At 47.9% G+C, this 21,374-nt stretch overlaps 1 protein-coding gene across 2 annotated transcripts; it reads right to left on the bottom strand.

Annotated features, from left to right (window-relative positions):
• Nucleotides 1–148: 148 nt before the first annotated feature.
• Tgfb3 (transforming growth factor beta 3) lies at nucleotides 149–21,128 on the bottom strand. 2 transcript variants are annotated; one of them, XM_020163314.2, is made up of 7 exons: nucleotides 19,675–21,128; nucleotides 12,254–12,417; nucleotides 11,851–11,980; nucleotides 6,815–6,922; nucleotides 4,992–5,163; nucleotides 2,411–2,564; nucleotides 149–1,361 (listed from the first exon to the last, which is right to left on the bottom strand). In XM_020163314.2, the coding sequence occupies exons 1-7, from the start codon at nucleotides 20,024–20,026 to the stop codon at nucleotides 1,203–1,205; spliced, it is 1,239 nt and encodes a 412-aa protein (XP_020018903.1). In that variant the 5' UTR covers nucleotides 20,027–21,128; the 3' UTR covers nucleotides 149–1,202. The 2 variants fall into 2 exon arrangements, with proteins under 2 accessions (XP_020018903.1, XP_073923611.1); XM_074067510.1 differs by lacking the exon at nucleotides 19,675–21,128 and adding an exon at nucleotides 18,198–18,549.
• Nucleotides 21,129–21,374: the final 246 nt, after the last annotated feature.

Here is a 21,374-nt window from a genome sequence, read left to right as displayed (position 1 = left end):
AGATGGCAGATGCAGCACCAGATGCCCACTGCCCAATGCTGAACAATGATGCTTGAGTGAGTCCCTGCCCGGATTCCAGTTACTCTGATTGGTCGATGCTGATGTGGAAATAAGAAGAGGGTAATAAGACTCTTTATGAAGTCAGACATAGACCTTAGGATAAGGCTTTTACTGTTCTAGAAACAATCTTCCAGAAGATGAAATAATCCATGATTCCCCAAAAGTATTTATTTATACAAAGATTTTGAGAGTAATATTTGTATTTGTCTATACCTCAGTCTGTGTGTCTGGGGGCAAGTCACTGTGTGGTACACCTGCAGCCTCCCCAATGCCTGACAGATTGTAGCACCAGCTTCCAGGAATACCAAAAGAACCCAGGGTCTTAGGGGGCTGGAGGGGAGAAACCCCTGACGTTCCAGGCTGCATGGACTCAGAATCCAGATATGTACACCCTGACCTGGAAGGTGCCTAGCCAATGTCCAAGGGAAAGTGAGACCAAGGAAGAACGCAAGAGGAGGGGCCCAGAGAGCAGACAGGAGAGAGCTAATGCCCACTCTTTGCTTCTTGAGTTGAGCATCTTCATGGGCTCAATATAGTTTCTGGACTGGGAACTCATTGCACTACCTATAATGAGCCGTGATGCTGACTGATGTAGAGAGGACAGTTTACAAAAATAACAGATTTGTTCCTTAATCCCAGGTAATGCAAGATACAGTTCTGGGACTTGGTCTTGGGAACCTGTCTAAAGAAAAAGGTTTGCCTCCTATAACGTCACCCCGATTCCCTAGAGCATGTTGTGGCACTTCAATGAGCAAAGCTGACCTCAGATCCAAAATGTCTTCCAGTCTCTCCCCAACCCAGCCATTCTCTGTCCTTCCTCTTCCCTAGGGTAGCCCAAGTCCCATTGTCACACAATATGTCCATCTGTTATCCCTCTTCCTCTACCCCATCTCCTGTCAGTGCCACAGAAATTCTGTATCCTCAAGAGTTCACCTTCCCCTCACCAACCCACACTTTCTTTACCACAGTGATTCTCAGAGCCAGCAAGAAAGAAATGTTCCAGAAGGAAGCCTCCATCTCAGCCGTTTGCCGGGAGCTGAGGTTGTAGGCTCCAGGCTTCTAGGTGAGGTCTGTCGCTTTGGTTTCCCGAGAAACGGGCAGTCGGCAGTGGCAGTTCTCCCTCCTCTGCTGCAGACAAGGCTTCAGCTGCACTTACAAGACTTCACCACCATGTTGGAGAGCTGTTCCACTTTGGGGGTCCTCCCAACATAGTACAGAATGGTCAGAGGCTCCAAGTCCTGGGGCACACAGCAAGGTGAGGCAGACGCTTCTGGGTTCAGGGTGTTGTACAGTCCCAGCACCTGGGTATGGGAGGCAAAGAAGTTACAAGTGGGAGAGCCAAGTCACAGGCCCACAGCCCAGGAACTCTACTCTGGGAGCTACTCTGAGACAAATCAATGCTAATTTAAGAGGAACTGTGGAAATACAGTTTGGAGAAGATACTACTTGTGTTCGTCCACTTTGGCAGTGTGTACTGCACTGCAGTTACCAGTTCAAGCATAAAACCATTATTAGGGAACTTTCAATTGACAAGAAAACTCTTCGGTGGAAAGGAAGCACTCCTGTTTTTGTTCATCCTTGCTGTAACTGATCACATGAGTAAAAAATGGTCTCACTAACCATTGCCTTGGGCCAGTTAGTGTCAGAGTGTAGAGCCCCAGACAGGATGCAGTGATGAGGAACTGTAAGGAAGCATGCTGCCTGAATTCCTGTCCTATTTTCCATTCCCCTTGAGGAAAGGCATGCTTCAGAAGTTGCAAGCTCCCCCTCACTCTCTTTTCCCAGTCTTTTATGTTGACTTCTGCATGCTTTGCACTATCTCTCAGAATAACTTTGTACACACAAGATGAAGCAATTATCAGGGCTCTTTAGCGATGGAAACTTTTCTGCCTTCACATTCCTTGCCAACCAGGTGCACACATCTCTGACATACAGGGTGGCATGTGACAGTTAATTAACTTTCATGGTACAAAAGCTTTATTCAAAGCAAATTTTAAAAATCTGATTGAAACTATGGTAAAAACTATTCTGGAAGGTGCTGGGGATTAAACCCAGGGCCTCAGACATGCTAAGCACAGCCTCTAGTACTGAGTTACATCTCCCAGTCCCTCCAGTAGGATTTTTAAAGGGCAGGATACCAAGATAAGAACCTTTATTAGAGGAATTTTACTCACCCCAAATTCTCATTCACTCACTCAACATTCAGCCTTTCATTTATTCTTTGTTTTGTGTTTGTGTTTTGGCAGTGCTGAGGGGTTGAACTGAAACTTGAGCCACTCTGCCTATTCTTTTGGATAAGTGGCCTGGTCTGCTGAGCCCCAGTGCCCAGATGGCACACCCTGATCCATACCGTACTGTGGGTTGTGTCTGCGCTGCGGAGGTATGGGCAAGGGCCAGAGCAGAAGTTCGCATAGTAACCCTTAGGTTCGTGGACCCATTTCCAGCCCAGATCCTGTCGGAAGTCAATGTAGAGGGGACGCACACAGCAGTTCTCCTCCAAGTTGCTACAACAAAAAACATTTATAGGATATCAACCTGAAAGGAAACTACCAATAAAAGAAACTTCACAAATACCCTCTTATTTCCCCCCTGGAGTCCATCCCTGCCATCATAGAGGTGACTTTAACCAACAGAATCCCAAGTTCAAGTGCATGGGGCTAGAGACCAGAAGGTGTTTTCTTGAGTCAAAGACCAGGATCCCAAGGATGTTATCAGAGATAAGGGACAGTAGAGAGGTAAAGTTAGCCTTGTCTCCTTTTACATCACAACTCAAAACATACATAACATGCTGCATCATGTTATGTATGTTTTAAAGCATTATTGGCCATATCTGCTTTGTTGAGATTGGCTTATTGATACCTTACTAATGTGTACTAATCTAGAAATAAACTCTAAGTTTATGTGGCTTGTACACTACTGTATATGATGCATAGACCACATCTAAATGCTACTTAGCCAAAATGAAGTCTACCCTTCTATTAGAACCATGACTCCCAGGTCACCCAAGTGTGAATGTCAGGCCTCAATCCTGTTGCTTGCATTGATCCATTTGGCAATCCCCCTTGCCAAGTGGGCATCTAGCCACTGTTTCAATAGGTCTCAGCTGAGACCTGGAACTTGCTACTTCCAAAGGCTATTGGCCAAAATCTGGCTTCATGTGGGTTCTGTGGCTAAACCATGGCAGACTATATTGATTATCTTAAAATAACCATTCCTGCCAGGCGCCAGTGGCTCATGCCGGTAATCTTAGCTACTTAAGAGGCAGAGATCAGGAAGATTCACGGTTTGAAGCCAGCCTGGACAAATAGTTCCCGAGACCCTATCTCAAAAATACCCATCACCAAAAAGGGCTGTTGGAATGACTCAAGGTGAAGTCCCTGAGTTCAAGCCCTGGTACTACAAAAAACAAAACAACAAACAAGCAAAAAAACAAAAAAAAACATTCCTAACCCCCTTCTCCCTTGTCCTCTCCCATTACAGAGTCTGGAACACCAGATATTCATTTTCCTGGCTACACTTGCAAGCAGGGATGGTCACTTGGCCTAATAATGATCAATCAGACATAGGGAAGTAGATAGGGAAAATATCTTTCTGCCAAAGATATCTGATTATTTCCCAAAGCCAGGATGGGGATATAGCTCAGTGGTAGAGCATTAACCTAGCATGCAAAAGACCCTGGGTTTCAATCCCAGCACCACAAAACAAAAAAAGAATAATTATTTATAAAAGTAACAGATGGAAGAGGAAGACTGCCAGCCTTTCCACCCTTCTTGACTTAAACATGGACAAGATACTAAAGTTCTAGCAATCACTTGGGACCATACACAAGAGGATGAAGAGCCAACATATCAAGCATGCCAGACTAGAAAATGGGAAAGCCTGTGTTGTCAATGGCATAATGAAGCAGCCAGACCAACCCTGAATCTGCTGCCACAGGCCTGTGTGAGCAAGAAATCCCTATGGCTGAAGCCATTGTTGCTTGCAGTTCATTTCTCACTGCTAAAGAGACACACAGAAAACGGATCCACATGCCAACCTGCAGACAGTCGGCAACAACCACGTAGCCTCTCACCCCTTCTGTTCCCAAGTTTATTCAGTTGTTCCTTACAGATATGGTTTCCAGATCTAAAGATTTCCCAAGTCACTCTCCTTGCTCCATTCAGATATATTCTCCAGCCAGACCCTCTCCTGCTCCCTCCTTCACCCCATGTGCTTCCTGCCCCCAGATCCATACATATCCAAACCTCACCCATCCTCAAAGGCCTTGCTCAAATTCTACCCTCCTCAGAAGCTTTTCTTGTATCAGTGGATGAACCCCTAATTCCAGTGCATAAAGCCCTTGATCCTTCTCACCGTCTCCAGGATGGGATTGTTTTCTACCCTTAGCTCTTGGAAGGAAGGCTTTATCATCCCTCCCACCTATGTGAGAAGTTCAACTACGCCTATAAAAAGGAAGAAGCTGTGTCTTCTCCACCTCTGTACAGGGGCTACTTAATCATTTCTGCATGCATTTGTTAATTTCTGTAGGTCAGATTTTCCCTGCAAAAGGAAGCTGCCCTATTTCCCCCAATCCAGTTGCATTCTTGGACCCTTCACAAGGAACTGAGCACTTCTTCAATGGAAACTTCTTCATTGCTTTCTTCCCCACACAAACACACCCTGCAAGAACTGAAACACGAAAACCACATGGAGGCTTCAGCCAAACATCCCCAGTTAAAACTCTTCTCAAACACCCTCTTTTTCATGGTTTTCTTCATTTACTTCATCCAGGCCCTTGTGGAGTTCAGCTGCAGAAAACCAGTGGGCTTCCAGAAAAACAAGAAGAGGTTTGGAAGAGATTTCCAATTTTCTTCTCTGAACACATGTGTGTGCAACATCAAGGACCCTTAAGGCCCATGGTGGATCTTGATCTCCACGGGGCCCAGGCTCACCGGAAGCAGTAGTTGGTGTCCAGGGCCCGCTTCTTCCTCTGCCCCCCCTGGCCTGGGTTGTCAAGCCGGTGCGGTGGAATCATCATGAGGATCAGGTGAGGGTTGTGGTGATCCTTCTGCTTCTTGAGGCGCCCCAGGTCTCCACGGCCATGGTCATCCTCATTTTCTACCCCTGTAGAAGGGAGGGAAGATGACAATCACCTGTCTAAGAAAAGCAGAGCTCTTGGAGGCTGCTTCCTCATCCCAGTCCATCACTGCCCATGCAGAGGGGCAATGCATTCTGGGAGGAGGGCATAGGTATGAGTGAGTTTCACCCTAATGCCACCTGCAGGACATGGAAGACTAGGCAGAGCAAACAGTATGAAAATAACTCAATGATCACCATAAGGATGCCACTTAAGACACATTCAGAGCCCTGCATGTCTCCTGCACAGAATGTTCCAGAGGGCAGAACACCTTTCCTGAGATTTTTTCCCCTGGGAGGCTCCACAGAGCCATGAAGCAGCCCTATCACCAGGTGGGCCCCTGACACACACCTTTAGCTCATCAATTTAGATTCTAAGACCTAGAATCTTGGGGTGTGAATTTCCAATCTGAATTGGCCAAGATATCCTACTGATAATTAAAGGTGTCCCAATTTAAGATAGCCTGAATGGGGACCACAAACAAGACTTGGAATGATGACTAACATTCACATTGTGTTATAGTCTCAGAAGTGTTTCACTATAAAATTCAGATGCAGTAAGAAACAATGGCTTAGCAAAAAGCTCTGGAAAGAAAGCCCAAATTCATCTGAACCTATTTGAATTGAAAAGGAAAAGACAAAGACTGACTTCGCATGAGTACCAACTAACTGGCGATCTAGTTTGTATAGTGACCAGCTGTTGAGCATCTTCACCTGGACAGGACATGAGGTGCCTGATTTACATATTAACATGAGGAATCTGGATCTCAGAAAGGGACACTTGGTGTGTGAGAAAAATAAGAGAACTGGATCCCAGATTCCCTTTTCCAGAAGTCTTTACCTACAGGGACTTATTCACATGGGAAGGTTTCACCCTAGGTTGCTGTGGGTAAGGACTGTGAAGGTCTGAATTCTGTAAGACATCAATCCTTTGAAAAAAAAAACAGCTTCTGAAATCAAGCCCATGCAGGTCAGGGAACTGCTGAGAACCAAGAGTGGCCCTGCACCTTTTCTGAGATGAGCCTCTGGCCCCTCTGTTGCTCAAAATGGAAACAGGAAAGGGAAAGATATCTTCCCTGAACTCCAGAGACAGTCTAGGCTGAGTTCCTTGGACACACTGGAAATCCAGAAATTACTCTCGTCTACTTCACTATCCCTATATTGTGGTCAAGTGTGTGAGCCCCACAGCCATCATCAAAACCCAGAAGACTCCTGGGCAAGGGTCAGGTGAGCCTGGTGACATCAGGAAAGCTCAGTAGTCAGGGTACTGTGTAACATTTGTTATTTGTTGAGCATTCCTGGCACTCTGTTTTACATTTGTTATCCCATTTAATTCTGTAACAACCCTGTGAAAGAGGTACCTGTGTGCTCATTTCCTGGACTCTGAACAGCTGGTCTCCATGATGTCACTACTCTTACCAGCATAGCATCATCTTCCAGATACTAATATATTCTTTATAAGCTGAAAGTCATGCTCGTTGCTTTTGGGACAAAACAAAATTACTCTAAGTACAAAGTAGTTGGCCATCTTTTCTATGAAGAAGATTGGTTCCTTTTCTTGGGGTCTGGTAGGCGTCCCCTGTCCTGCATTGTCCCCTTAACCACCCCATCATCCTACCACACACATCCATTTTGTTACCTTTGAATTTGATTTCCATCACCTCGTGAACATTTTCCAGGATGTCCCCGTTGGGCTGAAAGGTGTGACATGGACAGTGAATGCTGATTTCCAGACCTAAGTTGGACTCTGCAACATAAAACGCAGAGTCAGTGAGAAAAGCACTTTGTATGATCGTGAAGGGTACCCGCCAGGTGGCAAAGGTAGGCCAGGGTCTCTGCATTCCTAGGCCTTCACAGGAGCTAAGGTCTGTTGAGGGTCACAGGAGACAGAAGATTTCCAGAGCTCCAGGCGGACCTTCATGCACATGTTGCCACATTCTGCGTATGTCTGTTACATTAGGAACAACCACAGGGGATGCGACTAGTGGGCACCAGGAAGGAAAATGGGAATGGCCTAATTTCCACAGGGCAGTATGAAGAGAAGAAAGTTGTTACCTACCTACTCCGGGCAAAAGGACAAAGATATACCTAAGTGTCTGCTGGGAAAGGAGATATTTGAAGCAGCCTGCTAAAGAAGGACAGAGGGAAGAGGCAAGGGATAGGACGGACGACTAGGAAACTGGAGTAACCGAAGAACTTCAGAGCAGAGAGACAGTGATCTGAAGGTCACAAGCTCAAAAGGCCACCGGAACACTAAGCAATAAGATTAAAAGTCAGCAACCAACATTAGAGGTAAGGCCACCAACATTTCAACCAGAGCTATGACTATGGATATAGACAAAGTGGCAGATTTCAGAGAAGATAAGAGGAAGTACAGAGGTGCCAGGTTTGTTGACTGACGTTCTGGTGTGAGAAGGCCAATTCTAGCCCTTTCTCCTATTAGTTGTAAGAGCACATGTTTGGGCAACCAAAATCAAGTAACCAGAGAAATTGGTAAATGGTGTTGGGGGAAGAGAAAGAAAAAAAAGGAAAGATAAAAAGTAAATGAAAAATTTGACTAAATAAATAAAAAGTTTTGAGCAGAGAAACTAGATGGGATCTGCCAATCCTGGTAGGTAAAACTCAATTAGAGGAGCTCTGCTGAGCCTGAGGTGACAGCTAGTTGTGGGCCAGGTGTAGGATTGGTCCTGCCCCGCCACGGTCACCCTAATTGTGGGCGATCATCTGCCCTCTGTTCCAGAAGATTAGGTCAGTGGGCAGAAGCAAGTCCATACACAAGGCAGCTGAGCCCCGACTAGAGAAGAAGGGAACAGATGTGGACACACCAGGAGCATCCTCTTCCTGGTGGAAGGCAACCACAAGAAGGAGCTGGGGTAGCTGAAATGAGCTACCTAGCAATAAAGTGCACTTCCTGCTCAGAATGGACCGAGCTAGACTGGGAGAGATCTGCAGTGAGCAAGTTCTGTGATTCTGTGAGTTAGAAAGTCAAGGTACATTCAGATGTGTTGGGGAGAGTAAGGGTTGGGGTACAGGTGGTCAGCGTAAGCTGGTGGCCTAGCTTGGCCAATGACTCTGTGTAGGTACATGCTCAGATATTATGGAAATGACCACCAACATTTGTTGACCATTACTGCATATCAAATACTTCTCTATGACTTTATAGGCACTAACTCATTCATTCTCTGTAACAATCCCACAGCATTAAAACCATTTCCCCCATTGTACAGATGAGGACACTGAGGCTTAGGTAAATTAAATGGCTTGCCCAAAGTAGCCAACCACTAGTCGGCAGTTCCAGGATTCAAACACAGACAGCCTGTGGGTTCTCTGAGGCCAGATCCCACACATTGTTGCTGCTGCTGTTATTTTTTTCATTTTTTGAGACAGAGTCTCAATCTGTTGCTCAGGCTAGCCTTGAACTATCAAACCTCCTGCCTCTGCCTCCCAAGTGCTGGGATTACAGGAATGCTCAGACCCCACATTTTTAGTTGTTAGAGACGAGGAGGAAGCAACAGACAGTACCTGCCTAGCAAGCACAAGGGCCTAAGTTCAAACTCCAGCTTCCATAAAACAAAACAAAACATAAAACATTTGCAGAGATCCAAAAGGGCTCTGCTTCTTTAGTGTGCTGCCTGTCTTGAGCCATGATGCTGGGGCTGCTCCCTACCCAGCCTGACCCTGTATGCCAAGAAGCTGCAGATTGTATGAGTAACAGCACAAAGGTGTGAGGCCGAGTCCTCGATCCCAGATAGGGCTTCAATCAGGACCCAGAACGCAGCCTGTGCACCTCTAGATGCTTGCTGAATGAATCCAAGATCACACATGTGATGCAGGTCCTCATCAGTCCATACCACCAACTGCTCCAATTTGAAGTCCTGGTTTGGGACCATAAACTCTGACAAGACTCATGAGCTCCTTATAAGCAAAGGCCTGTGCTACGATCCCCCTGTGGGAGGGAAGAGGTAAGCACAATTTTCCTAAGTGGGAACTGAAGGTTCCAATAAAGAACTAGTCTTGGAATTGGCAACAGTGGTGTAGGTCGGGGCGGCAGGGGGAACCCACAGGTTTTATTATGAAATTATCTTTCCTGATGTCTCAAGGAGGATGGAAACCATTCTCTGTGCAAACTTCTCATTGAGTTCTGCAGCTGTGAAAATAAGAACTCCAAGTGCCCAGGGCTTCAAGGAGAACCCAGGTAGAGCTGATCAAATCAGACAGGGGAGCTAAGAGATTAATTTCCCCAGCTCCTCCTTTCTGTGGCCCAGCAGAGAGCCGTCTGAGTCACAATTCCCCACAGTGCTGCTGTTGGCAGAGTCACGTGGGTTCTCCCAACTTTGCTTCGGCTCAATAGGAGGGACAGGGCAGGATCTCCAGCCCACCATCTGCCAACTCGGCCACCAATGAGGCCCCTGAGATGGGGCTTGCAAACTTGGATGTCGGCAGGGCCTGGGCAGGTCATGTGAGTGAGCAAATCACACCAGCAGACTACTAGGAACAGGAATCTGCTAGCCTCAGCCTAGGGGAACACCAAGAAGATGGTGGAGGACTGTGCGGACTGAAAAATGCACACCCCATCTCAAGTAGTGGCCGTGGCTCATCTCTGCAGGGTTGTCAGGAGCAAGTCTTCCGATTTGTCAAAAATAAAGCTGGAAGTCTATGCTTTATGTGAAATCCCCTCACTTAAAAAAAAATAAATAACTGTTGTTCACTGGTTAAATTTAAAGTTTGTGATCTCTGCATTAGAGTTTCCTGAAACACCAAGAACGTGGAAGGACCTCTGCCTCAGGGACTCTGACTATCAATGTGTGCATGGACTACGGCTTTATAGCAGCTGATGACAGTGGAGCCCCCTGCCCCCTTCCTTTTTAAATTTTGTAGTATTGGGGTTTTAACTCAGGGCCTTGCACTTGCTAGACTGGCACTCTACCACTTGAGCCACACCCCCAGTCCTTTTTGCTTTTATAGGTTTTTACTTTCAAGACCAGCTTCCCAAAAACCCTTGGTCCCTCCTATTATTGCTTATACTCTCTCTACAACAAAATTAGAGATAAGGGCAAAATAGTTTCTGCCAGGTATCAAGGGGGTGGGGGGCAGAGGGAGGGGGTGGAGGGGTAAGGAAGGGGGTGGGGAGAGGGGAGAGAAATGACCCAAACATTGTATGCACATATGAATAAAAAATAAATAAATAAATAAAAGAAAAAAAAAAAGGCCAGCTTCTGTCCTCCTACCTCTGCCTTTGAGTAGTTTGGATTATAGGTGTGTACCACCCACCATGCTCAGATTACATTCTAAGACAGTCTCACTAACTTTTTTTTCCCCTAGGCTGGCCTTGAACCTTGATCTTCCTATTTCCATCTCCCAAGTAGCTGGGATTACAGGTGTGTAATCTAAATCTGGGTTTTGGTTTGGTTTTGTTCTGCTTTTGGTGGCACTGGGAATCAAACACAAGGCCTTGCACTTGCTAGGCAAGCACTCTTACCACTTGAATGGTAGTGGAAAACTCTTGTTGGGGGAGAACAGACAGACAGGACTGCCGAATGTAACCTCTATCGCCACCAAGCAATCAGACCAGGCAGTACCAGCCAAGTAAAGAACAGAAACAGCAAAGCATGGTGGCATAAGACGCGCCAGGCTGAATGACTTGGTCCAGTCACTTAACTCCTCTTTGCCTCAGCATCCTTATCTGACATAATGAAAGCTTATTCTTATGAAACACACTAAGAGTGGCAAAGTTCTCTTATATATACATGTGCTCTTTAAAACCGCCCCGTGAGGCATGTGGGGTGGGGGAAGAGGAGAGGGAACCATTACCTGATTTTCTAGGTGAGGAGACACAGTGAGTGGGTAAGATATTCAAGATACATGAAGTGTGATAAACCTATCAGATAGCTATACCTGGATGACCACCAGGCCTTCCAAACTTAATTGGCCCAAACAGACCCTGCCCCAAAACCTTCCCTGCTACCACTTGGATACTCCAAAAAATTTAGAAGTCAATCAAGACTGCTCTTGTGTTCTCACACCCCACACCTAACTAGCCTGCCCCATACAAGACAAATTCATGTCCTCTCCATAGCCACTCTGATGTCTCCCGGACTAGGTCCCTCTTCCCCTCATCCCTGCTGCTGCAACAGTGCCCAACCGGTTTTCCTGCCTCTTCCCTTGACCTCATGGCAACTACAGGGGTCTTTTAAAGGTGTAAGCCAAATCATCTCACCCCCATCCCCGGCTTGCATATAACACTCTAACAGCTTCTTGTGACACTCGGAGCCTACCATTGCCTGGCAGGGGCTATGATACTATGGCCCCAGCTTACTATACTCCAGGACACTGGCCTGTTTGCTGCTGCTAGAAAATCAAGCTAGTTTCCAGCTGAGAGCCTGGGTCTCACTGTTTCCTTTGCTCATGGCGTCCTTTACCCTACCTTCAGTCTGACCTTAAGGGACCCCATGAGATCTGGGACCTCACCCATCTTGCAGGCTGCTAAAACTCCAGTGCCTGACTTAGGTAAGCATTTACTAAATGCTAGCTGAGTGAATGAAGGATAAACAGATTCTGTGGCAAAGGCAGGCTTTGAACCCAGAATCGAGACTACCCTAATCTGCCCTCTTCCCTCTCATCAAGGGTGAAAGGCCCTGAGGTTCCTTCTGAAATGCTCATCCTGGGTTTACCTACCTCTTCGTAACAGCCATTCACGCACAGTGTCAGTGACGTCAAAAGACAGCCACTCAGCAGTGCCCCTCGTGGGCAGATTCTTGCCACCAATGTAGCGCTGTTTGGCAATGTGCTCATCTGGTCGAAGTATCTACAGAGCAGAGAAAGGAGTAAGTACCTGAGGCCAGGGCATGGTGCCAAAGGTAGATCACAAGGCAGGAGGACAGGTGAGCAGAGCAATGGAAACCAATACCATGTCTTTTGCACACCTCAGGTAACTCACTCCTCTTAATGACAGATACTAAACTGAGGTTCAAAGGAGCCAAGATTCAAACCCAGGTCTGCTGAGGCCTATGCCCAGTAAAGGCCAGACATGGTGGAGGAACTGGCTTCAGGTCCGTGGTTTCCAGCCTGGGAGGAGTACCTGGAAGAGCTCAATCCTTTGCTCGGTGCGCTTGGAGCTGGGATTGGGCACCCGCAAGACCCGGAACTCTGCCCGGAACAGGTTGGTTCCATTTTTCTCCACTGAGGACACGTTGAAGCGGAAAACCTTGGAGGTAATTCCTTTGGGGCAGACAGCCAACTCATCTAGAAGACAAGGCAGTGGGCACAAGGTGAGACTCACGGGAATAGTGAGCTGCCAATAGACGTGCTGAATAACCATGGTCCTGCCTGTGACCTTTGAGTGAGGCCTCAGACCTGAGGTGGAGGTACAAGATTCTTAGTGACACTAAAGTCACACTGTCCTGAGCAAGGAGCAGGGCGACCTCAGAGCCACAGAACATGGCACTAAGGCTGTTCAGTCAGTCCTAATTGCCCCTCCCCCCACCGCATTGATGTCCCAAATCTGCTGAGCTCTCCAGCCTGGTTTTCCTACACTTCTACAAAATACAGATTCTTAAGGTGCAGCAGCAATTCCCGCTAGAAGTTTGGCTGTTTTATAGCTAAACTCATTCATTTATTAAACATCCGTAAAGCTAATAGCCTCTAGTACTAAGCAAAAAGTGAACAAATATAACCTATGCCTTCCGGGGGACAGATATTCAAGGGTGGCCATTAATACATGGACCTGAATTACAGGACCAGAGACAAAGCCTTTGGAAATGCAGAGCATGGCTGCAGGAAACCAGAGGTGGGAAAGAGCAGGGGTACTTCATGGAAGAAATGACCATGGGTCCCTTTTTCCTTCATGGACTGGGCCCTGCAGGAGGAGGGGTGGAGAATAGAGAGGAAAGAAGCATTCTAGGCAAAGGCAGGGAGAGGAGGAAACACAAAGCAGGAAGAAAGACTCAAGGCTGTGAAACTCTAGCCAGGTGAGAGAAGGTTGAGGTAATAGACTGGGAGCCACCTGCAGAGAAACCCACATGTCAGACTGAGAGGCTGTCTGATGCAGAGGCTGGATTTTATCTCGTTAACAGTAGAGAGCCACAGAAAGTGTTTGAGCAGCACAGTGACTGAATCAACGCTGTGGTTTGGACCTAAAGGAACAAGGTTCATATGGTCAAGGATTTACATCTTTGAGCCTGGCAGAAACACAGATGTTTCTTCCAATCAAGTGAGTTGGTCACCATTGGCTCCTTTCTCTTTTAAGAGTCTGTATCCTTCACAGCACATGTTATACCAGCCTATGTGACCCCACCAGCTTCTCCACCCCTGCCCACCAGACAGAAGGCAGCAGATGCTCTTTCCACCCTCAGAGCCAGATAAAAGACAGAGAAAGCCCCTCTCTCCCCTCTGCTCCTGTGTGCTTTACAACCTCAAGGTCTGAGCAGTATTAACACCCAGAGAAAAACTTCCTACGAAAATGGTAGCAACAGCCAGAATTTGAAATTCAAGCTCATGGACCCAGATTCCACACATAATGGACATGGCTGCAATGAGCTCATAATCACCCCGAGGGGTGGTTTAGGAAGTCATGGACAAGGAGGGATGGATCAGAGGCTGGAAACAAGCAAATGTGCTACTGATCTTTAGGAAAGGATGAGTGTGTGTTTCTGAAAACTGCCATCTGGTGGGCCTAACCCTGGTTCTTAGAAAATTAATGGAACAGATGTTAGGAAAACAAATGTGTGAATGCCAGCTAATGAAGCCCTGATTAATAATTGGCCTTGAAAGAACAAATACTGCCAACCATGAAATGCTTCCCTAAAGCATTTCAGGTAGAAGCAGAGAGAAATCACTGACAGAAATTTTGGAGCAAGATGCTGGGGATCAAAGCCAGGGTCTTGAGTATGCTAAACATACCCTTTACCCCTGAGCTATACCTCCAGTCCCAGGGATAGCAATGTAAGTCTACAAGTGTGTAACTCTGGGCATGGATAAGCTACTTGGACTGGTGGGTCTTGAAGCTGTCATCAGTCAAGCTGCAATTCTAACTGCGGCTCCAGTAATAGTCTGCAAGAGAGAATAAAGGGTAGGTCAGGATGACATGCGCCTCACTGTAAAAAGGAGAAGGGGAGTGAGAAATGACACCTGCCATCCAGTAGAGTCAGAGTGGGGTTGAGGCAGTAGGAAGCCAGCAGATGGGGAAAGCCATGTACTGAAGGAGTTCTTGGGATGCCCTAGTGACCATCCCTCCTTGGTTTCTTCCAGTCCATCACTCATACATCTTTGCCTCAAGATGGACTCTTCTTAATGAAAAATTTAAGGAAGTCTCAAGAAGGAGGTAAGAAGAGTCACTTTCTATCACTGGGACCTATAGATTCCAACAGAGTTAGAAAGGACAACAGGAGTCGTCCTGTATGCCAACCTCTTCAGATGAAGATACCAATGTCCAGAAGGGTCTTGGCCAGGGTTACATATTAGTTAAGTGACACAGCAAATGGGCCCTAGCAGGCAAAGCTCAGACACAATCATTGCCAATAAAGAAGGAATTGCCTGGGAGAGAAAAAATGTAAAACTAATATCCCTGATCAAATAATAATGACATTTCAAATAATGTGAGGAATGAATCAGAGGGCAAATAAATGAGCAGAATGTAATAGCACAACCTTACATTTTACAGAGCTTTTAGTAACTCATCTGCCCCTCTAGCAACCCTTAAAAAACAAGAGAATATATCAAATTGATCATTCTCAAATGGGAAAACTGAAAATAAGAAAAGAGAAATGACTTTCCCAAGGTGACTCAGCTAGTAGGTGACAGAGGTAGGATTTGAACAAGGTCTTTTGACCACACCCCATTTACTGAAGCAAGGACCTTGGAAGTCAGCATTGACTTGAAAGATCATCCGGTGGAGAGATGGTTTCATCAACAAGATATGGCAGGATTCCTCGAAACAGGCCTAGCATCTCAACCTGTGCCTTAGACAAGAGCCAATGGCTAGTCTGTTTTGGGATTCTTAATCCATGCCTCTGCAGAGTATGAGCGAGCACTACTGAGAGCTGGACTAGGGTGTTTGCCTTTACGAAGTGGATTATGATCAACTTTTTCCAATGCACAGAAAAAATACATCTCAATGGATCCCATTTTCTATTTTGCTTTAGGAAGTAAGCAAACAAAAAATATGCATGTACCATATTCATATAAAAAACCAGGAAATAGCATGTTTAGTAGTAACTGCCTTGTAAAATGTTTTTAGACACCCAGGCTGCTAATAGACATTATTTCTGCTGCTTCCAGTGAAGGAAGCATAGCCTGGCTCCACAGCAGAACCACTTGGAGAGTTTTAAAACAGGTGAAGTCTGGCCCCACTTCCCAGAGACTGTGACTACACTGAGTGACTGGGTGGGTCCACAGCACTGGTTTTCTTTTCTTTCTTTCTCTGTCTTTTCTTCTTCTTCTTCTTCCTGTTCTTTCTCTCTACCCCCCACATCTCTCCCCCCACACACCTCTCTCTCTCCTCTGCATATGACTCTCATACACAGCCACGGTTGAGAACCACAGTTTATAGTTTTCTGCTAAGGGTACCATGGCTTCAGCTGTTCTGGAAGTTTCAGAAACCACTGCCTTAGTGGTTTTAAACTTTATGCGGATTAACCTTTGAGATGAATTAGTTATGTTGTACAGCCAATGTATCATGTTTAAAACTTTTGAATTAGAAGCCCATAAACTTTTTAAGCCCATGTTAAAAGTTGGGAGATTTCACAGAAAGAGTCAGATTTTCTGCTCTTCTGGGAAATTGTAAGATGCAGTCAAGCTGGCCCCACATTCCTGAAGGCAAAAATCAGCAGGAGCTGGGCAGCGACTTCCTCTTTCCACAGATCACGGGGCGCCAGGTCTCCTCCTTCCCCCTGCCACACACCTACTTTCTCCAGAACCCCAAGTGTACAGGAGTCCTGTGTGCTTTATCGCGGCACCTGGACCATGGCTTTTCTTCTGGAGTGTTTGTATCCCCTGCCTGGTCTCTGTAGACACTTGTATTTGCAAGTCTGTGAAGGGAAGGCTTAGCCCTGGTTCACTTAAGCTTGTTGAAAACACAAGGTCCCCAGGACCACCCCCCCCCGCCCCGCCCAAATCTGTAAGAGAGAGGTGGAGCCTCTGGGCCACCCTCCAAGAACCGCTGCCCTACTCTGTGCATGGCTTGACATGTAGGGCCCAGGAGTTCTTTCAACATGACATGCCTTTTAATTTCCAGAATGAACAAAATCTATAGTTAGCAGCCAGAAAAGAAAAGCTAAAACACCAAGTTTTCTTTTTGTTCAGGAATTCTGGGCTGCCCTTGGCTAAAAACAAGTCTCCCACCAGACAAGATAATTTTAAGCCAGAAGATAAAATGACACCTATGCTGACGATATCTTTGGATGACAAAGGAACTGAGAAAACTGTATCCTTCCCCACCACTTCCATGGCAAAATCCTGGAGAAGTATAAAAAGATTATAGAGTCTTGCCCATTTTCCCCAGCATAGACTCAGCAAACCCTCCAGATGGAATGATAAAATTCTTTCAGGTGAAAGGGAGTTTAGAGGTCACCTCTGACCTTATAGATTAAGAAATATGACTTTCACATGGCTCTGATTTGCAAAGCTTCGTGGAGTAAAGAAGACCCCTTTACTGAATTTGGGATAACATTTATGGCATTATCAATCTCTTGGATGAGAAAGAGAGAGAGAGAGAGGCAGAGAGGGAGAGAGAGAGAGAGAGAGAGAGAGAGAACAAGCCCAGTTATCCCTATGCAATTTGCCATCTGAGTTACCAAGGCAACAGTTCCTGTCCCCTTCAGCTTGGATTCAACTTGTACCCACATGGGATTCAACTGTGTCTACTAGAGCCTAAACGTTCAAGGTAGACTTTAAGACGTGCATCTTACACGTACACTGATGCTTAACAGAGCGCATTTGGCACACATCCTACCTTGGTTAGAGCACCTATTCTTGTTTGGACAAATTACTCAGTCTCCTTATCTATAAAGTAGGGTGGTAAGGGGACCCATGACAGGGCAGAGCCACTGGACACCCTCCTCTCTCCACTCTCACTTTGGTACCCTTTCCCCCTTCTTTGACTCCTCCCCAGGGACCCCATCCCCTCCCTCCAACTCCTGCTGTTACTTGCCCAGCCGTGGGATCAGGAGAGTAGATAGGAGTAACAAAATGTGGAAGAGAATGTCATGTCATGACTCTGCTCCCAGCAGAAACTCTGGAATGGGTGGCATGGAGAGCCTGCTGGTGCTACCCAGTACCCCACTCCTCCCCCCACCCTGTCTGCCTTCAGGAGTTAAGCACAGGCTTCCCCTCCCCCCACGACGCTGCGAATGGCGCGCGCGCTCTCTCGCTCTCTCTCTCTCTCTCTCCCACTCAGCACTGGTGGGCATTTGCATCTGCTGGCTGCCTTCTTTATACTTAGTGTGCCTTGTGCATCCAGAACAAGCTCAGCACCTAGCCAGCTGATGGGTGGGTCCAGGTCTGCGGCTGCTCAACCTCCATGTCACCTCCAACAGCTGTAGAGGGTCTGGGCCTACTTTCTGTTTGCACCTGCCAGCCTCTGTGGCATGGCCTGTGTCCCCCAAGACCCTGGTGCCTCTTTGGCATCCAGAGCAGCATCCTGCTCACTGTGCAGAATTGGCCCAGGCCAGACAACTCCTCCACAGCCCCACAGCCACCCCATCTGTCTCAGTTATAAGGTGTTGGTGCTGTAGTCTAGAAGCTGTCCGGCAACTGTGGGGCCTGGTCCCGGCTTCACCCAAAGCTGTCTCCCTTTGGGTCCTGAGTCTCTGCACACAATCAGTGTGTCCATCTGGCTCATTCATTCTCAACTCGGGACCCAGGCTGGCTCAGCCCTCATGACTCAGAAATCCCTCCTTCTTTGCATCCCTCCTGATCCAGGCCATGAAGGTCTGAATCCTGCCTACCCTTTTTCCGTGGCCTCACCTCAGACTTCTGTTGGCCTCAGATTGTCACTCTCCACTGACGTTGTGGTCCCTATGACCTACCTTGATGGAGTCCAGGGTTTAGGCCTCCAGCTGCTAGGTGCCTCTGGGAGCTGCAGTACCTGGCAGACCCTGAACCAGCACCACTCAGAGCACCCTGGGCAGGGAGCTCTAGCTCTGCCTTGCCTCCAGCACTAACCCCCTGCAGTAGCCACATCCTAAGGCAGGGCACTCCAGGCAGCCACAGGAAGCTGCAGTGAGAGCCCCTTGCCAGAAACCGCAGGCTCCTCCGCCTGGCATGGGCCAGCTCTCATGGGGCGTTCTGCACCTTCATCCAGACCTGGTCCACTCATCGAGCACGCAGTCCTGTTTCTTCTCTCTAGCTGGGTTCCTTTCGCCCCCTGCTGTTCGCCCCATGACCACCCTCCATCTCACCCTCCCCAGGCACTGCCCACCTCCCAGGTGGGCCTGGGCTGAGGTAACCCACGCATCGAGGACACCTGCTGGTAGGAAAAGCAAACAGAGCAGCTCCCAGAGTCTGGCCATGAGTGCTCACATTCCTCTTTCCTGGGCTGTCAGTTTCTCAACATCTGCCAGATTTCTCTCTCTTGTATTGAGGTTTTTTAAATCCCCGTTCAGTAAACACACATGACTTCCACACGTGTACAAACACACACAGGCGTCTCACCCAGAAGCTTCCCAACTCCTCCGCAGACGAAGCCTCCTGGGAAGACACACTCACAGACACACAACCCATCACCCCCTTGGCCACCCCGCCTACCCACTCCCCCCCCCCCATGACACGCAGACGCAAAGGGCTGCCAGCCCTCTTCTACACACCCAAAGCCATGACCCTGCTCTCCCATGCCTGCCGGCCTGGGAGGCCGAATTTTGCACACTTGACTCTGCCTACTGTACAACACAAGAGTCCACATCATCCCGAAGTTTGTATACATGTGAACATATGTGCATACCCCCCCCACCAAGCTCACGTGTGTGGGGTAGACGGAAGGGCCGAGGCAGCAAGAAGCTGTCTCTTGCCTGGGTTTCCAAAAGCCTGACAGACATTAATTTGAGGCAGGTAGCTGCTGCTTCCTGAGAGCTGGAAAAACTGAACAGGAGACAGTCAGGAGGAACAGTGAAAAGCAAGGGGAAGCCTGAGGTGTTCAGACGTCTAGAACTGTAAGGGCTCTCAACAGAGCTGGCCTGCTGCTCCTTGTTGGCACCCACATTCTTATAGTTGCCCATATGGTCACATGTGCAGGAACACATACATTTCCCTGGGCAGCACAATGCAGTTTCAGATTAAAATCGGTCAAGGATGTGAACGAGTTTAGCACACTTATTTGGCTCCAAGACTGCTGGCCTCCCAGAAGTGCCCGGCTCTTATCAGAACCTCTCCCAGCCCCAACTGTGCATCTCACCTCCTGAGCCTCCGTGCTGGTGAACCCCGGGGCACCCTGTTGTGTGGCTCCCTCCGTGGGACTCCCTCCTCCAGTTCGTCCCCTCCAGCAGACACCCAGTGAGTGTTTGGACTTACTGTGCTCTGCCAGCCCTTGGATCATGTCGAATTTATGGATTTCTTTAGCATAGTACTCCGACTCAGTGTTTTCCTGAGCGCAGCCTTCCTCCCTCTCCCCGTGCATCTCCTCCAGCAACTCCCGGGTGCTATTGTAGAGCGCCAGGACCTGATAGGGGACGTGGGTCATCACCGATGGTTCAGGGGGGCTGGTAAGCCTCAGCTTGCTCAAGATCTGTCCCCTAATGGCTTCCACCCTCTTCTTCTTAATGTGGCCGAAGTCCAAGGTGGTGCAAGTGGACAGAGAGAGGCTCACCGTGGCAAAGTTCAGCAGGGCCAGGACCACCAGAGTCCTTTGCAAGTGCATCTTCATGTGCGAGCCTGGGAGAGAGGCCAGGGGGGTGCTGAGGCCTGGTGAGGAGGAGACCCCAGAAGACGTGCAGAAAGAGGGAGGAAAACCAGGCGGCCTCCCCAGATCCCAAAGACTGAGGCTTGGCAAGAGGGTGCATGAACTCACTGCACTTCGAGAGCTTCAGGACTTCCAGGAAGCGCTGGCAACCCTGAGGACGAAGAAGCCGACTGTGTGCTGTACAGTGCTGGGGTTCTTGTCCATGTGTCTAAACAGGTTTTGCTGGGCTCTGATTCCCAGCAGGCCAGGTGGAGGGCAAGCAGAGGGCTGGGAGGGGTGGCAAGGCAGCTGGGAGTGGGAAGGGAGCTGGAGTTTTTCCTTAGGTAAAAATAAATAGAGCGGATATCTGATATTGCCAAAGGCCACTTGGCGTTGGGGAGAAAGTGGGTATTTTAAAGAAGGCACAGAAGGACCATGGCTAGGTCCAAAATCAAAATCTTTGCCTTGTCCTGAAGGAGAATATAAGCAAAGAGAATGGAAAAGGAAAAAAAAAATTTTTTTTTTTAAAAAAAGTCAGATCACCAGTGAGTCGTAGGTGGGGAGAGGCAGGGCCGGGCAGCTGCTGGCCCAGCTAAAGGTGTGGGCAGTGCAGGACACACTTGTCCCTCTGGCAGTCCATTCATGCTTTCCCTTTTGTTTACACTTCCTGTGGGGGGTTCTAAATGACTTTGTTCACGCTGCCTCTCGTCTTCATTGGCTGGGATGTGGGGTTATGTACAACTGGAAGGCAGGGAGGACAGGCCTCTGGAGAAGAGCCCCAATAATCCACTTGAACGCCACGGTCACCAGCATCTCAGCTTGTCTTCTGCCTCGGCCATGGCTTCTGTCCCCTGCTTCTTTAAAAAAAAAAAAAATCAAAAGGAAAAGAAAATAGGAGCCAGTACACTGCAGCAGTCTCCGGAAAGCGTTATTCCTTCGTCCGCATCTTCTTCCCCTGTATCTCGCCTCTCTCGCTCATTCCCTTGGACTTGACTCTGCTTCCCTCCCTTTCTCCCTCTCCCTGTCCTCTCCCTCTCTCTCTCCCTCTCGCTCCTCTCCCTCTCTCTCGCACACACATGCACACACACTGCTTTCTCTATTTCTCTCTGCTGAAATTTTATACCTCCCTCCCATGACGTCTCGCGCCTGGGGTGGGGGGAGGGAGGGAGGGGCCAGCACACGCAGCCTCTTTTGCTGCACGATTTTTAATGTTTTAAACAGGCACAGGAAAAGCCGAGCCCGTTTGAAAAATACTTTGCGAGTCCTCTCGTTCGACGTGGTAACTGAACTTTTTTTTTTTTTTTCCTCCTCTTGGAGTCACTCCTGCTACACG

The sequence above is a fragment of the Castor canadensis genome, chromosome 3 (genome assembly GCF_047511655.1).
Source record: "Castor canadensis chromosome 3, mCasCan1.hap1v2, whole genome shotgun sequence".
In the NCBI taxonomy this organism is placed as follows: domain Eukaryota; kingdom Metazoa; phylum Chordata; class Mammalia; order Rodentia; family Castoridae; genus Castor; species Castor canadensis.
Note: the sequence above shows the minus strand (reverse complement) of the source record. Positions and strands in the feature narration are given on the sequence as shown.